Here is a 17,636-nt window from a genome sequence, read left to right as displayed (position 1 = left end):
TGTTTGCCCCATTCCATTTCCTTTCTGTCCTATGAGCAGAGCTAGAGTGTAGACAGAGAGGAACAAAAGGGCATCTCCCTTCCACCTCAACCCTCAGCTGAGCTGGACTCCGAGGAGGCCTGATCCAACCACAGAAGACTGCTGTATTTTCTCTTTGCATCAGATATGCGATAGCGCCATTCTTGTTTATCCACACCAAAATTTACTCCTAGTTTCCAAGCATCCCAATTAAGAACATAGTCATTCAGAGAGTTTGCAAGTATCTCTGATTCTCATTCAAGAGTTCATGCCAGGGATCTAACAATGAAACATTTTAAGGAAATCAAAACATCTCTATTATATTGGTTGGTTTGTTGGAATTCATAGACTCTGTGACTCTAGATAGCTTACAATTAAAAGAAAAAAAAAGACAAAACAGGAAAAGACAAAAAACCAAACCAAATTCAGAAACAACAACAATAACAACAAATCCAACAAATGTCCATCCAATGTGGCTCAATTTTCACTCTGCCTCAGAGGTTGGCAGAATAATCTGGTCTTTACAAGCTTCTAAACATCATCCAGGTTGAGCCATTCTCAGTAAGTTTGGTCCAACTCCACAAATATTTATCATATGAAAAGGTACAAGAGTGAATAATAAAGGTTTTTTAAAGCCATTCAGTATCTTAGAATTTATTTTTTAGATTAGATTAGATTAACAGAGTTGCATCTTCACTCAGAAAGAGGAAATAGTCCACCCAATATGGATTAAAATGCTTGAAGACCAATAAATGAATTTGAGGTGATGCTAGGGTAAGAATAGTTCCTAAAACTAGTATTGGATTCAAAAAAAATTTCTGCTTTTATTTCCCTTCCTCCCCCAGTGTAATAGTTTCAAAGTTTGCAAATTGTTTCAAGGAATAATTGTAACGAGTGGATGAAAAGTACAGTATTATCAGGAAAGAAAGTTGTATGTTATTTTCATCTCTCTTTTTTTGCATCTGCAGACCATCATCCAATCATTGTTGGAAATTTCTGCCCTTCCTTTTTGCCACTGAGGAGATCAACAAGAATGTCCACCTCTTGCCTAATATCACTCTGGGTTACAATATTTATCAAGTTTTCTTCAAGGTAGAAATGACTTCAGATCCGTTGCTGGATCTGCTTTCGGACGGGGAGGCCAATGTTCCCAACTACAGATGTGGATGGCAGAGAAACACGGTGGCTGTTCTGGAAGGGGCTGAGACTGGCATCTCCATCCAAATTTCAACCTTGTTGGGCACCTACAAAATCCCTCAGGTATGTCTTTCTTGGAGGAACTGCTAGAAGATCAATCAGAATAGAGCTGGAAGGGACATTGGAATTATTCTGGTTCAACTCCCTTCTCAAGCAGGAGACTCTATGCCATTTCAGATAGGTAGCTGTCCAGTCTTTTCTTAAAAACCTCTAGTGATGAAGCACCCACCACTTCTGGAGGCAACTTCTGTTCCACTGGTTAATTGTCCTCACTGTTAGAATAGAATAGAATAGAATAGAATAGAATAGAATAGAATAGAATAGAATAGAATAGAATAGAATAGAATAGAATAGAATAGAATAGAATAGAATAGAATAGAATAGAATTCTTTATTGGCCAAGTGTGATTGGACACACAAGGAATTTGTTTTGGTGCATATGCTATCGGAGTACATAAAAGAAAAGATACATTCGTCAAGAATCATAAGGTACAACACTTAATGATAATCATAGGGAAACAGTCAATATAAATCATAAGGATACCAGCAACAAGGCTACAGTCATACTGTCATAAGTGGGAGGAGATGGGTGATAGGAACGATGAGTAGATTAATAGTAATGCAGATTTAGTAACTAGTTCGACAGTGTTGAGAGAATTATTTTTTTAGCGGAGTGATGGCGTTCAGGAAAAAAATGTTCTTGTGTCTACTTGTTCCGGTGTGCAGTGCTCTATAGTGTCGTTTTGAGGGTAGGATTTGAAACAATTTATTTATTTATTTATTTATTTATTTATTTATTTATTTATTTATTTATTTATTTATTTATTTCATGTATTTATATGCCGCCCTTCTCCAGAAGGACTCAGGGCGGCGAACACAAGTTAAAAACATGTACAACAAAATCCCATTTTAAACCAAATTAACTAATAAATAATAAATAATAAAACCCAGAATCAGAGTCAGCCTATTTGATTGAACAAAGCAAATGTCCAGGATGCGGGGGGTCTGTAGATAATCATAATCATAAGTTTATTTGTCAAGTATATATAAGATAACAGGTAAAAGTATAAACATAATTTGAATACATGAAAAGAGTAAGTAAAATGGAATATTAGGACAGGGACGGTAGGCACGCTGGTGCACTTATGCACGCCCCTTACAGACCTCTTAGGAATGGGGTGAGGTCAACAGTAGACAGTTTTAGGTTAAAGTTTTGGGGGTTTGGGGAAGAAACTACAGAGTCAGGTAATGTATTCCAGGCATTGACCACTCTGTTACTGAAGTCATATTTTCTGCAATTGAGTTTGAAACTTTTTACCTAGAGTTTGTATCTATTATTTGCTTGTGTATTGTTGTGGTTGAAGCTGAAATAGTCATTGACAGGAAGGACATTGTGGCAGATAATTTTATGTACTATGCTTAGATCAACCTGAAGTCGGCGTAGTTCTAAGTTGTCTAAGCCCAAAATTTGGAGTCTGGTGGCGGTTAGAGGAATGGAGGACTCTTTTCATAAAATATCTCTGGACTCTCTTGATTGTATTTATGTCCGATATGCAGTGCGGGTTCCAGACAGATGAGATGTATTCAAGAATTGGTCTAGCAAATGTTTTGGCAATGTTGTTACAGTGGGTTCGGGCACTTAGATCTTTAGAAATGAGTACTCTAAGAACCTTGACAGAGTGAGGGTCATCTACAAGGTCATGTCCATCTAATTTGTATTTTATGTTTTGATTTTTTTTTTTTTTGCCAATGTGCAAGACAGAGCATTTGTTGGTTGAGATTTGAAGTTGCCACTTGTTAGATCAATCTGACACATAGTCAAGGTCTTTTAGAAGAGTAGTTGCATTGTCGGTGGTGTTGAACATCATCAGCGAAGGGAACCCAGTTGCTTTTAATATGATCACAAAGGTCATTTATGTAAAGTATGAAGAGTGTTGGTCCTAAGACACTGCCTTGGGGATCACTGCTATTAACATGTACAGGATTTGATAGAGCGCTTCCTATTTTGACTACTTGTTGTCTGTTTGACAGGAAGACAGCTATCCATTTATGTAGGAGTCCAGAAATGCCATTAGATTTTAGTTTTAGAAGTAATTTGTCATGTACCACTGAATCAAAAGCTTTACAGAAATCTACGTAAACTGCATCTATTGCTTTGCCCTGATCGAGATGTGCAGTCCATATGTTTTTGCAATGTAGTACTTGTAGATTACAGGAGAATTGTTTTCTGAAACCGAATTGTTTGTTAGAAAGTAGGTTGTTTGTCTCTAGGTGTAGGGTAATAGATTGGTTAATGATTGATTCCATGACTTTGCAGGTGATGCAACATAAAGTGATTGGTCTGTAATTTTCAACTAGGCTAGGGTCTCCCTTTTTGAAGATAGGGATGACCCTGGCTTGTGACCATTGGTAGGGCAAGGTGCTGGTACTGAAAGATTTTTCAAAAATTACGCTTAGAGGTTTTGCAACTGCACATAGTCCATCAGGTTCAATAGATAGAAATGGTTTTAGATTGCGTAGTCCCTTTTCAACATTGTCTTCTGTAAAATCAATATGTATAAGATCATCGTAATTGTTGTAATTTTCTGTAGTATGACTGGGAAATATTGCGTATGTGTTGTTGCTGTTTACAAAGACTGAGCCGAAGAACGTGTTAAAGAGATTGGCTTTAACTGTTTCATCAATACAGTATTCATTGTTTGGTCCTTTTAGGGTGGGATGGATCTCGAGTCTTTAAGTTTGTTGTTTACAAAATTATAGAAGGCATGGGTGGATTTTATGCGTAGACGGTTTTCTTCTTGCTTGATGTGATAATTGGTGCATTCAATCTTTATTTGTTGGCATAAGTTTTTGTAGCGATTTTTGAAGTTAGCTACGTAGTTTGTTTTGTTTTTTCGCCAAAGAGATTTTTTTCTGGATTGTAATTTCCTTATTGTTATTGGCAGTTTATTTTTTTCTGGTTTTGTGGGGTATTACTGGTATGTAAAATTTAATGATTCTTTTGGCTTCATGCAAGAAAATGTTGTAATGGTCGTCAGCAGTATTATAGGTGAGAATAGATTTTGCCAATCTATTTTATAGATTCATTTATGGTCCAATTAATAAGTGGTAAGTTAAGGTTAGGGTTAGAGTCAAAAAGAGGTCAGCCCTCTTTTTGACTTGTGCAGTATACAGATCCTCAATGGAAGGCAGGTTGGTAGTAATTGTTTTTTCTGCAGTTCTAATTATCCTCTGAAGTCTGTGTCTGTCTTGTTGGGTTAGGAAGTTAGGAAGTTTCCCCTTAATTCGAGGTTGCTTCTCTCCTTGATTAGTTTCCATCCATTGTTTCTCGTCTTGCCTTCTGGTGCTTTAGTAGATAAGTTGACCCCCTCTTCTTTGTTTATGTGCAATTTTGAATCAAACACCGTCTGCTTGCCTCCAGAAGTTGTGAATGCTCCAACACTGGAAGTTTTTAAGAAGAGGTTGGACAACCATTTGTCTGAAATGGTAGAAGGTTTTCTGCCTGAGCAGAGGGTTGGAGTAGAAGACTTCCAAGGTCCCTTCCAACTTTGACATTCTGTTAATTCTTTTCAGATCAGTTACAATTTGGCTTCCCAGATTCTGAGGGATAAAACTCTGTTTCCTTTCTTCTACCCGATGCTCCCTGCGGAAGGAGTCCAGTACCCAGGGATGGTCCAGCTTCTCCTCCATTTCAAGTGGACCATGGTTGGTCTTGTTGCTCCAGAAACTAACCAGGGGGAGAGGTTCATGAGGACAATGTCTTCTTTGATGTTAAGGAATGGCATTTGTGCAATTATCTATCAAAGCTTTCCACTAAATCTGTATCGGATAGTTTTAACCCTTAGCAAATATTACAAGTGGAGAGAAGTCAATGTCGCCGTTTATGGTTCGGAGATAATTTCCTTCCAGCTTGGAATGTTTATTCTACAATGCATACTTCAACATTTTCAGGGACCTATTGTAGAGAAAGTCTGGATCACCACAGCACACTGGGACCTGAGTCTTGAGTTGATGTTTCCTAAAGCTTCCTTTAAATACATTGGTGGGCTCTTTTCCTTCCTAATACAGAAAACGAAATGGGCGAACTATGATGCTTTTAGTCTCTTTGTTCACTCAGTATTAAACTTTTCAAAGAAAACCTTTACATGTTCCTCCACTAAGGATGACTTTTCGGTGAAAGTCTGGAGGCGGTGCAGACAGAAAGAAGAACTGGTGGCTCTGAGGGAAGAGGAGATGGATCGGATCCTGGCTATGGACAGTTATCTCACTTACAGCACCATCTGGGCTGTGGGCAGGGCCTTAAATTCAGCTCATATCTCCACATTCAAGAGATCTGTGAGGCACAGAGGCATAAAGGTAGAAGCTCCAAGACTGACGGCTTGGCAGGTATTTCTATTTAATTCTGAAAAATTAAATTGTCCTGAAACTCAGATCCAACCCAACTGCAACCCAAAAAGTAGAAACAAAACTAGATTTTTTTTTTACTAAAACAGTTAATTTGACCCAACAGATCCATCTGTTTTTCCATCTGTTCTTCCATTGGGATGATTAATATATATTTCCATTTTTGTGCATTTTACAGCAGTCCATGTTTTTTTTTTTTCAATTTCCTTGTCCAGAAGTCCTTAAAGAAAAGTCTTGGTTTCAGTTTTATATTCATGTTACAATCTTCTGTATTAAAATTTGAGTCTGGCCACTTTATCACAAGTCCACCAAAGAAGATAAAAACTTTCTCCCTTACAATTGCATTTCAAATATACATTATTTTCCAAAGCACCTGAAGGCAGGAGAAGAAGCAATGGATGGAAACTTATCAAGGAGAGAAGCAACCTAGAATTAAAGAGGAATTTCCTGAAAACAACTAATCAGTGGAAGGATTTGCCTCTAGACGTTGTAGATGCTCCATTGCTGGAGATTTTCAAGAAGAGGTTGGACAACCATTTGTCTGAAACGGTATAGGGTTTCTTGCTTGAGCAGAGAGTTCAACTAGAAGACCTCTACAGTCCCTCCCAACTCTGTTTTATTCATACATTTGAAATTCCTATATACATCTTCGACAACTTATCAGGTGTTAAATACTAAATATACATCATTTTACAAAAGTTCTCTTTTAAATTAAAATGAAGGTACAAAATGTGCCTGTAAAAGGAAGGTATGAAATGTAAAGCTACCTCAGAAACATGAGCGTATGTCAAAACTCTAATCTTTTACAATCATTGATCTGATCTACATCTTTAAACATGATTAGACTTAGACTAACTTTTATTGTCACTTTGAATGTACACTAATCGGCATACATTAAAATGAAATTTCGTTGCATACAGCTCTCAAAGGGTCACCACCTCCAATATAGACTACATAAACATGACCAAATAAATAAATAAATATGTATATATCCACCTATATTATATGACACACAGAAACAACACAGTCTACTTTGGATGTATACATGTTCATGGCAAGAAAAACGAATCTTGCAAATTTACCAGACAGATGGCATAGGGAACAAAGCTGTTACAGAATCCGGTAGTCCTGCTAGAAATACTTTGAAACCTCCTCCCAGAGGGGAGCAACAGAAACAGACCATAAAATGGGTGTGTGGAGTCTCTAACAATGCTTTGAGCTCTAAGCACATAGCGCTTATAAGTAAGCAGTATCCTGAATAACAGGAAGCAAGCTTCCTATAATCTTCTCGACTGTCCTTACCACTCTCTGTATGGGCTTTCTATCTGAGGCACTGCTGCCATCAAACTAAACAGTGTTGCAGTTTGTTAAAGTGCTCTCAATCATTCCTCTGTAAAAAGTGTTCAGGACAGAAGAAGAAAGATGCGCTCTCCTCATCCAACGCTGGAAATGCAGATGCTGGTTTGCACACTTCACTAAGGATGATATGTGGAGAGACCAGTTCAGATTGTTAATTATCTGCATCCCCAGATGCTTAGTATCTGATGATATAAGCAACTGTTATTATTCTTATGTTTATTGATACTCTCCTAACCAAGTTTGAAACTGAAAATAAAATCTGGTTTTTGGAAGAGAGAGAGAGAAATGTTCAGATACTCCCCAACATAGACCAAAAGGTTCCACTCCCAGCTTAGCTACGAAAACCGGCTTGCTGTCCTTGGGTCAGTCACTCTCTCTCAGCCCAACTCACCTCACAGGGATGTTGTTGTGGGGAAAGTAGGAGGAGGAAGGTGTGTTGCATAAATTGGCCACCTTGAATTATCTGTAAATGTAATAAAAGCAGGATACATACATATAAACAAACAAACAAATGTCCTTTCTAAACTTTTCTTTCCCTTTCCTTTCCAGCTTCACCCTTTCCTTCAAAGCCCTCAGTTTCACAATAATTCCATAGCTGGGATATATTTGGATGAGAAAGGAGATCTGACAGCTGACCTGGACATTTTGAACTGGATTGTTTTTCCAAACAAATCTGTTAAGAGAATGAAAACTGGAAGTCTAGAAAAACAGACAACGCAGGATTTTAAAGTTACCATTGACCAGAGGAACATTGGACAAGTAGAAATGCTGACACTGGGATTAATATTTATTTTATTCTACTAAATGTGGCAAAAACGGGATTACAATTTTGGGAAGTGTGTGAGTTTTCTTTCGTTGCTTTTGAGTTTTCATGTCAGCTGATCAGGTTCTCAACACTCCAAATATCATGTTTATGAGATATTCAGTTGGTCTACATGTTGATTTTTCTGGATGTACTTCCTTTCATTCCTCAGACCCTACCGACTTCCAGGTGTGTGGAAAGCTGTCATCCTGGATTCATGAAGGTGGTTTTGGAAGGGAAACCCATCTGTTGCTACCATTGTCTCCCTTGTCCAGAAGGAACCATCTCCACCATGGAAGGTGAGTGATAGCAGGAAAAAGAGGCACACTTTTGGGAAGACCATGGCCTCTGACTTGCTCATGAAAGCATGTTTTGAAAGGCATTTTTAAAGTTGACTTTAAAAAAAGAATTTCTTTTAATATGTATAATTTATAGGGAGTTACAAGAAATAGTCTGGTAATTTAAATAGGGAGCAGGATATCAAAAACAGCAGATCAATCAAGAATTGGAATTAGAAGAGAAATGGCATTTTTTTTTCTTTTTCTTATTTATTGGTGAACCTCTGGCATTTTTTCTTCGTGTCTCTACAGAAAGATGCTCTCCTCTCCTCTCCTCTCCTCTCCTCTCCTCTCCTCTCCTCTCCTCTCCTCTCCTCTCCTCTCCTCTCCTCTCCTCTGCAATAGATTGCTTAAACTTGCTAGCTACTGCTGCATACTTCCTTTCTCTACACACTGTCAGGGTTCCACACTCAATGGAATCAAAACTCCCAGGCAGGCAAGTTCCTCAAAGTATAGATTTATTAGGCATGTCATATTCCTAATATACTATACTAATATGCCATCCCCCAGCTATCTCTACCTCCCCCCTCCTGTTCCCACAGCTTGACTCATCTCCGTTGTGGCAGCCCTGAAGGTGGAGGGGGGAAATGGCTCCAGGGCTGACACACACATTCTTCGACATTATCGTTAGTTTTCTTCCAACTCTGCATGTGAGGGAAGAATCTGCTTTATGGTAGATGTTAATCTTGTTCTTTTCAGATGCTGAAAAATGCACGAAATGCCCAGTGGGTCAGCATCCAAGCATCAACCGAGATGGATGTATTCCTAAGATTGAAACTTTCCTATCCTACCAAGAAATACTGGGGATCATCCTAGCTTCCCTTGCCTTGTTACTGGTTTTTGCAACAGGTTTCATCTTCGTAGTATTCATTAAATTTCAAGAAACTCCCATGGTCAAAGCCAGCAATCGTGATCTCTCCTGCATCCTCCTCATCTCCCTCCTGTTTTCATTCTTGACCTCATTCTTATTCATTGGCCAGCCAAGAGTAACCACGTGCCTTGTCCAGCAAACAGCATTCAGCAACATTTTTACAGTTGCCATTTCTACTATCTTGGCCAAAACTGTCATGGTGGTGTTAGCCTTCTTGGCCACAAAACCAGGGAGTAAAGTGCAAAGATGGCTGGGGAAGAGCTTGGCCAACTCTATCATACTTTCTTGCTCTGGGGTCCAAGTTGTCATCTGCAGCATCTGGTTGTGCACCTCTCCCCCATTCCCAGAGTCGGACATGTACTCAGAGTCTTCTCAGGTCATCCTGCAATGTAATGAAGGCTCTGTTGCCATGTTCTACCTTGCTCTTGGCTACATGGGTTTCCTGTCTGTCATCTGCTTCACAATGGCCTTCCTGGCCAGGAATCTCCCGGGGGCCTTCAACGAAGCTAAACTGATCACCTTCAGCATGATGGTCTTCTGCAGTGTCTGGATATCCTTCATACCCACCTACCTGAGTACCAAGGGGAAGTATATGGTAGCCGTGCAAGTCTTCTCCATGTTGGCTTCCAGTGCCAGCCTGTTGTTATTAATTTTTCTCCCCAAATGTTACATTATTTTCCTAAGACCAGATCTGAATACAAAAGAACGTATGATGTCAAAATAAAACAGAAAATTGAGTTCTGTATATGTGTTTCCCAGAAACCATCATCCTCTTCATTTAACGACCCCATAATCCCTTGCGAGGTGGAGTCTGGGCAAGTGAATGGAGCTAGCAGAGTGTTTACTGGCCGGATGCCCTTCCAGACGCCAATTCGGAGATTTGTTCAGCAGATCTATTCTCGTTGTGCCCAGAGAGAGAAATATCTGCCTCTACCTAGGATCGAACTCACAGCCTCTTGATTGTGAGGCGAAAGCTCCACCTCCAGGCCACCGCACCACTCATGTGTTTCCCAGAAATCTCAGTTAATAAATGTACTAAATGGTGTTTGATACTTTAATTTTTTTTGAATTAAATTTTAAAAAAATGAGTCATTTCTTTATGTGGTAGAAATGGACTCCCAGTCATAATAGATGTGTTTTCCCCCTTTCCTTTTGCTGTCCAGTGTATGGGAAAGCGTGTGGGTATGCATGGATGCTATGGTTGTGGGTGTGTGGATTTTCTAAAGATACATTTGAACCAGAGACCAGGAGACCTTTCTGTCGAAGCACATTTTTTTCTTATTGATATTCAGAGCAAAAGGATGGGCCTAAAGAAGGGAGGATTCCCTCCTTTTTATATTATGTAAATGTATGCATACAAGGGATTGAGAACAGAAGCAAGTGAAATGATTAGGCCTGGGCAACAGCAAGTGTGTGATTGGGTACAGGACATCAAGAGCTAGTGAGGTCCACGAGGCAATTAGTTCATAAATAAATGCAGTAATGACTCCACATCCCCCCAAAACTTACTCTGCCTCTGATGAAGCTCCTTGGATGAGAAGCAAAATGTCTTAAAGAAAAATTAGAAAGTCCAGATGCCTTTGAAATAAAAGCACCTTTGGGACAACCATGACCTGGATGAATGAGAAACTCCATAGACCTCTGCACATAGGGCCCTAAAAAACTCAGGAACCCCAGAGAAGAAATTACTAGATTAGTAAAGGACTATATGGTTTCATGCAGTGGTGAAATCCTACCAGTTTGCACCCGTTCGGGCTAACAGGTAGTAATAAAATCTACTGGTTCGGCGAACCGATAGTAGAAAAAAGCTACCAGTTTGGTCCGAACTGGTATTTCCGACGATCAGCTGTGCCGAGCGATTTATATTTGCCTTCTAGTGAATCTACAGTAAATAGCACGGCACACCTCTTCCACCCTTGCTGTTCTACTTACCTTGTTAAGCATCCTTTTTCTGCGGAAAGCATGCATTTGGTGTGCACTGTGCATGTGTGTGCACACAGCGAACTGGTGGAAAACTGCAGAGGATTTCACCACTGGTTTCATGCCTTTCACCTATATTTGACTCATTACAGTTTGCCTATTCGATGAAGCGCTCTATAGTTGATGCACTTTCCTGCATGTTTCATCTTAGCTTGGCGCACCTGGAGGAGAAGAATACTCATGTGAGAATGTCTCTTTGTTGATTTTAGCTTGGCGTTCAACACAATAATTCCTCAGCAGTTGGTGAACAAAACGGGCCTATTAGGATTTAACACACCTTTGTGTAATTGGGTATTGGATTTTCTTATTGATAGGCTCCAGTGTGTGCGAGTTGGAAGAAAAGTGCAATCTGGCTGGGAATTTCTCCTCCATTTCCTGATTTTGACCTGCACTCCCAATCAGGAGTGATCATCCTTCAGTGCAATGAAGGCTCTGTGACCATGTTTTATGTGGTTCTCTGCTACATGGGTTTCCTTGCTGCCATTTGCTTCACAGTGGCTTTCCTGGCCAGGAACCTGCCTGGGGCCTTCAACAAAGCCAAACTGATCACCTTCAGCATGCTGGTCTTCTGCAGCGTCTGGATCTCCTTCCTGCCCACCTACTTGAGCACCAAAGGGAAATACATGGTGGCCGTGCAGGTTTTCTCCATCTTGGCTTCTGGTACTGGACTGCTGGGCTGCATCTTCTTCCCCAAGTGCTTCTTTCTTTCTTTCTTTCTTTCTTTCTTTCTTTCTTTCTTTCTTTCTTTCTTTCTTTCTTTCTTTCTTTCTTTCTTTCTTTTTGCAATTTATATGCTGCCATTCTCCCAAAGGACTCAGGGTGGCTTACAACAACAATTAATAATACAAATCACAAAATCACAAAATAAGTTAAAAAACCCCTTAAAAACCATATTTAAAATTATTACAATTTGTTCAACCCCTAGCAGATCAATTTATTTGATGGAAGAGCCACGTCTTCAGTTCACGGTGAAAGGAGAGGAGGTCCGGGGCTATCCTGAGCTCGGTGGGCAAATCATTCCAGAGGGCCGGCGCTCTGACAGAGAATGCGGTCCCCCTGGAGGCCGCCAGTCAACATTGTTTGGCCGACAGCACCCTGAGGAGGCCTGCTCTGTGGGAGCGCATGGGACGGTGGGAGGAAGGCAGAAGATGGTCCTGCAAGTACCCCGGGCCTAAGCCATGTAGGGCTTTATAGGTAAGTACCAGCACCTTGAAATGGACCTGAAGAGCAACCGGCAGCCAGTGCAGCTCGCGCAGGAGAGGTGTTTCATGGGAGTAACAAGGAACTCCCGTAACTACCCGCATAACTCCTTCATTCTCTCTCTCTCTCTCTCTGATTCTCTCACTGTCTCTTTCATTCTCTGTTTGTCTGTCTGTCTGTCTCTGTCTCATTCTGATTCTCTCTGATTCTCTCCTTCATTCTCTCTCTCTCTGATTTTCTCTCTGTCTTTCTTTCTCTCTCTCTCATTCTCTCTTTCTTTCATTCTGCCTCTCTCTCTCTTACTCTCTCTTTCATTTTCTCTCTCTTTCATTCTCTCTTTCTCTCTCTCTTTCTCTCTCTCTTTCTCTCTCCCCCTCCCCCTCTCTCTTTCTCTCTGTCTCATCTCTCTTCCCCCTCTTTCCCTCTCTTATCTCTCTCCCCCTTTCTTTCTCTCTCTCTCTCCCACTCTTTCTCATTCTCTCTCTCTTTCATTCTCTCTCTGATTCTCTCTGTCTCTCTCTCTCTCTCTCTCTCTCAATCTTTCTCTTTCATTCTCTCTCTGATTCTCTCTCTCTCTGATTCTCTTTCTCTCTCTCTCTCTCTCTTTCTCTCTTTCTCTTTCTCTCCCTCTCTCTCTCTTTCTCTCTTTCTCTTTCTCTCTCTCTTTCTCTCTCTCCATCTCTCTTTCTCTCTGTCTCATCTCTCTTCCCCCTCTTTCCCTCTCTCATCCCTCCCCCCTTTCTTTCTCTCTCTCCCACTCTTTCTCATTCTCTCTCTCTTTCATTCTCTCTCTGATTCTCTCTCTCTCTGATTTTCTCTCTCTCTCTCATCTCATGGGCCAGCCAGTGTCTTGGGGCTGATAGGAAGTCAAGCATCTCCCTGAGAGACCGAGGTGCGCAGAGCACCAAAAAGGGCCGGAAGAAATGGCTGCGAGATCAGCAAGAGACAAAACTTCACTCTTATTCTGGAATATGGAGTGAATCTCCATCCTCTGCCCTTCCCTCGCCAGGCGAGGAGTGACTGAGAAGGGAGAACGAGGGGTGGGGACAGCTACTGGTGGGTTCAGCTGACAGGAAGCTACAGCAGGAGGGAGAAACAGTCCAGGGTTCCCGCCACCCATTGCTTCGGCCCACCTGCACTGCCACCCCCCTTTGCACCATTATCTCATTCTGGCCAGCGAGGGCTGTGCTACAAAGATGCAAGTTGCATGAACCTCCCTCTACAGTGGAGATTTACAGCCCCACCATGAGCTGCCTGGCCAGTTCCATATTCCAGAGCTCTAGTCACAGGACTCATACCGGAGGAGCTCCTCCACCCTGGTGCACTGCAGATCACCAAAATTTTCTTGTAGAACACCACTGCACCACGGACCACCGGTTGGTGACCACTGCTCTATACAATCCCACCTCCCATCTTTCCACAGTAGAAAATGTGGCAGGCCTGAAGGCCCAAATGTAAAAGATGGCTTCCACGTCTGACACTAAGGTGTAACCAAACTCTATAGTTCTGGGTGACCTTCCCCAGGAGTCTCTGGAGACAAGAGAGTACATTGAAGGACAACACCCAGTTTTCTGGGTGTTGAAGTATCTTTCTTTAGCATCATTTTCTAGACATGTCCAGAAAGGAAGGACCACAACCACTTCAGAACAGTTCCCTCTAGGGGTATATCTATGATTTTTCACTAAGCTTTTCTCCATCTTCTCCTCCGCACATGGAGGCCCAGAAGTAGTTCAGGATTCCCAGAGGAGATATTGCTTCTTACAGTAATTATTAAAATCCTGGTCTCTGAGATCTCTCCTGATATTCCTCCAGTGATCACCTTTGATGTAAACCACAGACTGAAGCAACTTGAAAGGGATCTTGCATCAGAAAAGGATAAATGACTCAGGTCACACTTCAGATGGCACAAATTTTGGGACATTCAGGGACTGTGCTTCCTGAATGTATCTTTCCTTTCTCTCCTTTCCAGGTGAAGTTCTGTTAATCTCTCTCTCAGTCAAGGAAGCTACTCTCGTTTTCATCTTTGAATGGTGCTTTGAATTCTTCGAATGCTCTTGTTCTTCCTTAGAAACAGGAAGGGGATTGATTTAGCCCCATGAATTATGGACCTCCTCCTTCTGCTTCTGCTGCTGCTGATGTCCCATCCAGTCTCTGGGAAGCTGAGAATGAAGTGTCTGCTAAGTTTGGAGGAACATGAGGGAAAAAACCTACGGAACTATTACAGGCCAGGAGATCACCTCGTTAATATAATCTCCACTGCCATAATAATATCCCAAATAATGCTGTCTTTCAACACAGCTCCTTATACACAAGCTCCCTCGTAAGTCATTCAGTGTGATGGAGATGTATTCCTTCCATTTGCAGCCCTAACACTCTTCTTCTTTGCTTTCAGTTACTCCTATATTGCAGGACTGTTTAATTTCTTGAATCATTTGGATTTCCATGGATTCTCTCTTATGTCTTATTTTAAGAGACCCAAATCCAAAAATGGAACAACCCCGCCCCCCCAAAGTCCAAATTATTTTCCCTTCTTGTACAATCCTGAGTTAATCACAACTAGTTTATTGAAAAGTTTGTAGTTGCCTCTGCCCCACCCATTTCTTTATTTTATAACCATTCATTGATATTCAATGCCTGATCCTGGTATGGAATAGAGGATGGCTTGTTTTTAGAATGGCTTTTCTGGATCATTTATGACTCCTCTTTGCTGATAATTCTATTTTAATGATTCAATGACTTTGAATCTTGGTCATTGCACAAATTAAAAATGAGCATTATTACAAATAATGATATATTTTAAATATTAAATCTCCATCCCACCTTCTCAAAACTCATAACAATTAAACGGTGATAGGTGACTATAACTTTATTCTTTTGTTGGACACTTTTGGCTTAAGACTGAATGGGCTTGTGGAGAGAAAGAGGAACAAATGAAAATATATTTTATTGTTGTTGTTAGAGATGATGTTATCATGACCATTTTTTACAGTAGTTCATTTATTGATCCAGCAAGAATCCTAAGCTTCATTTTTGCCATTCAACAAGTCAATAAGAAATCTCAGCATTTGTACAATCTCACACTTGGCTACAACATCCATGACAACTATTTCAACACCCTGGACACTTCAGATGCCTTGCTGGACATGCTCTCAACTGGAGAAGCCAATGTTCCCAACTACAGCTGTGGAAGGAAGGACAACCTGATGGCTGTTCTTGATGGATCTCTTGATGACATCTCCATTCAGATGTCAACATTAGTAGGCACATACAAAGTCCCACAGGTTTGTGTTTTTGTTTCTCTATCTGGCAAAGTGAGCAGGTTGTTGGTGGGTGGGTAATAGATTCAATCAAATCTTTTCTATGGAATTCATGAACTGCTTTTCTCATGGCCATTGTCATGGGTAGGGATTAGGATCCAGAGTGGGGAGGAGGCATAAACATTTACTCAAGCAAGATTTGAGCAGCTGGACACAATGTTAAATAGGGAACATTTAAGTAAATTTCTAAAATGAACTGATTTGATATCTGAATTTCAATTTTATTAGAAAAGAGAAAGAGCAGTATTTTAGACCCCAGATTAGACAAATGATTATATTTAATCTTGCTAGTATTCTGCATTTTGTATTCTTTATCTTGATATGGCTAAAGGGTTAAGAACAAAAGACTGTTCCAGGGACCACCAAATTCATAATTTTAAACCCCGTGGACCACTAATATGTTTTTTTTTTCAAAAGATAAATCGTATTTAGTGCAATATAAAAAAGGCAAATAATTTTTCTGCAGACCACCAAAATTTTCTTGCAAACCACCAGTGGTCCATGGACCACCAGTTGGTGACTGCAGGACTATTCTAATATGTTTGTGAGAACCACACTGGATGTGTTAAAAGCTTACATTTTGGACTTGATCTGATATAAACATAATACACCATTCTTCATTGCTTCTTCAGATCCGTTATGGAATTGTTTCAGAGGCTCTGAGCGATAAAAGTCAAATGCCTTTTTTCCATCAGATGCTTCCAAAAAATGGGATCCAGTATCCAGGAATTGTCCAACTCCTCCTCCATTTCAGTTGGACTTTGATTGGTCTCTTTCCACCGGACACAGAGGAGGGAGAGAATTTCATGAGAACTTTCACTTCTATGCTTGTCAGAAATGGAATTTGTGTAGTTATCTCACAACAATTCTCATTGACTAGACCTACAGAACCTCTCAGAAATGCCATCTCTAAGTGGAGAAAAGTCAATGTCTTTGTTCACTTCATAGAATTTGCTTCCATTGTGGATAGAATTCGCCACATCCATTTAGCAATTGAAGGTTTGTCAGGACCCATTGAAGGGAAAGTCTGGATCACAACAATTGTGGAGAAATTGACAATTACAAGGCATACACTTTTCAAATATATCCATAGTATTTGGGTCTTTGCTTTTCAGGAAAGAAAATGGCTAAATGATGATGCCTTTCAACCCAGTCTTTTTAAGGATTCCAAATTTGAAGACCAATCTTTTCGCTGTTCTTTTTCAAAGCATGTTCTTTCTGTCAAGGGCCGGAGACAATGCACCCAGATAGCACCACTGGACATGCAAGAGAAAAAGAATAGAATTCAGATACAAAATGACCACCGTTTTTACAGTGTTGTTAAGACTCTGGCCCATGTCTTGAATGTTGCATATTCCTCAATATCTAGGAGGAGAAAAACGGAGAAGAAAGAGAGATTGAGGGCTCCAAGGCTAGAGCCATGGCAGGTATGGGGTCGTGACAAGGATCCATTAATCCTATTTCCTATTTAGAAAAAAAATTCAGTGCTGATGTAGGGGAACAATTGTTCTCCAAAAAACCAGCAGGTTTGGCCAAGCGGAGGCCAGATTTAGTTCACAGGATTATGTTCCAAAGAGCAGGCACTGTGACAATTATATTTTTATATTAAACACTGTTATTATAAAATTGTTTAAAATGTATACATTGTAAATACATTCTTGTACTTATGTGTTTGTAATTAGCATGATAGAATTTTATACTCATAACTGTCAGCTAAACCTGGGAGCATTTCGCCTAATCCCTCCTCACTGCAGGAATCCAGTTAAAGCCTTTCAGACTGATGGCTACTCAGTCTTTGCATTTTGCTGTGGCATTTATGCTAATCCTAACCCTAACCCCCAATCCTGTTCAATCCTGACCAGCTCAAGGTTGCCTCAGCCTTCCATCCTTTCCAGGTTGGTAAAATGGGTACCCAAATTGTTGCTGATTCTATAAACCACTTAGAGAGGGCTGTAATAGCACTGTGAAGTGGTATATAAGTCTAAATGTTATTGCTATTCAGGCAAATACTGTAGAGGGGACTGAATATCTCTTATTCACTAGTTAAGCTTTAAAATGTCTCCTCCTTTTAGGATGTTTCAAGTTGCTTTTAAAATTCCTGGATGTTTCAATTCTAGTTCCATCCCTTTCTGGAGAAGAATGAGTTTTGCC

General features: G+C 40.4%; 1 protein-coding gene across 1 annotated transcript in view; it reads left to right on the top strand.

Moving 5' to 3' along the window:
• Positions 1-7,781, top strand: part of LOC132710929 (uncharacterized) — an 81,181-nt gene extending 73,400 nt beyond the window's left edge. Inside the window, exons 2-4 of the mRNA XM_087885378.1 lie at positions 987-1,278; positions 5,376-5,600; positions 7,527-7,781. Of these exons, the coding sequence (XP_087741504.1) occupies positions 987-1,278; positions 5,376-5,600; positions 7,527-7,781 (772 nt within the window). The remainder of the gene's footprint in view (positions 1-986; positions 1,279-5,375; positions 5,601-7,526) is intronic.
• Positions 7,782-17,636: the final 9,855 nt, after the last annotated feature.

Source organism: Pantherophis guttatus, chromosome 2, assembly GCF_059756535.1.
Source record: "Pantherophis guttatus breed Tessera chromosome 2, ASM5975653v1, whole genome shotgun sequence".
Lineage (NCBI taxonomy): Eukaryota > Metazoa > Chordata > Lepidosauria > Squamata > Colubridae > Pantherophis > Pantherophis guttatus.
This window is presented reverse-complemented; position numbering and strand designations above follow the sequence as displayed.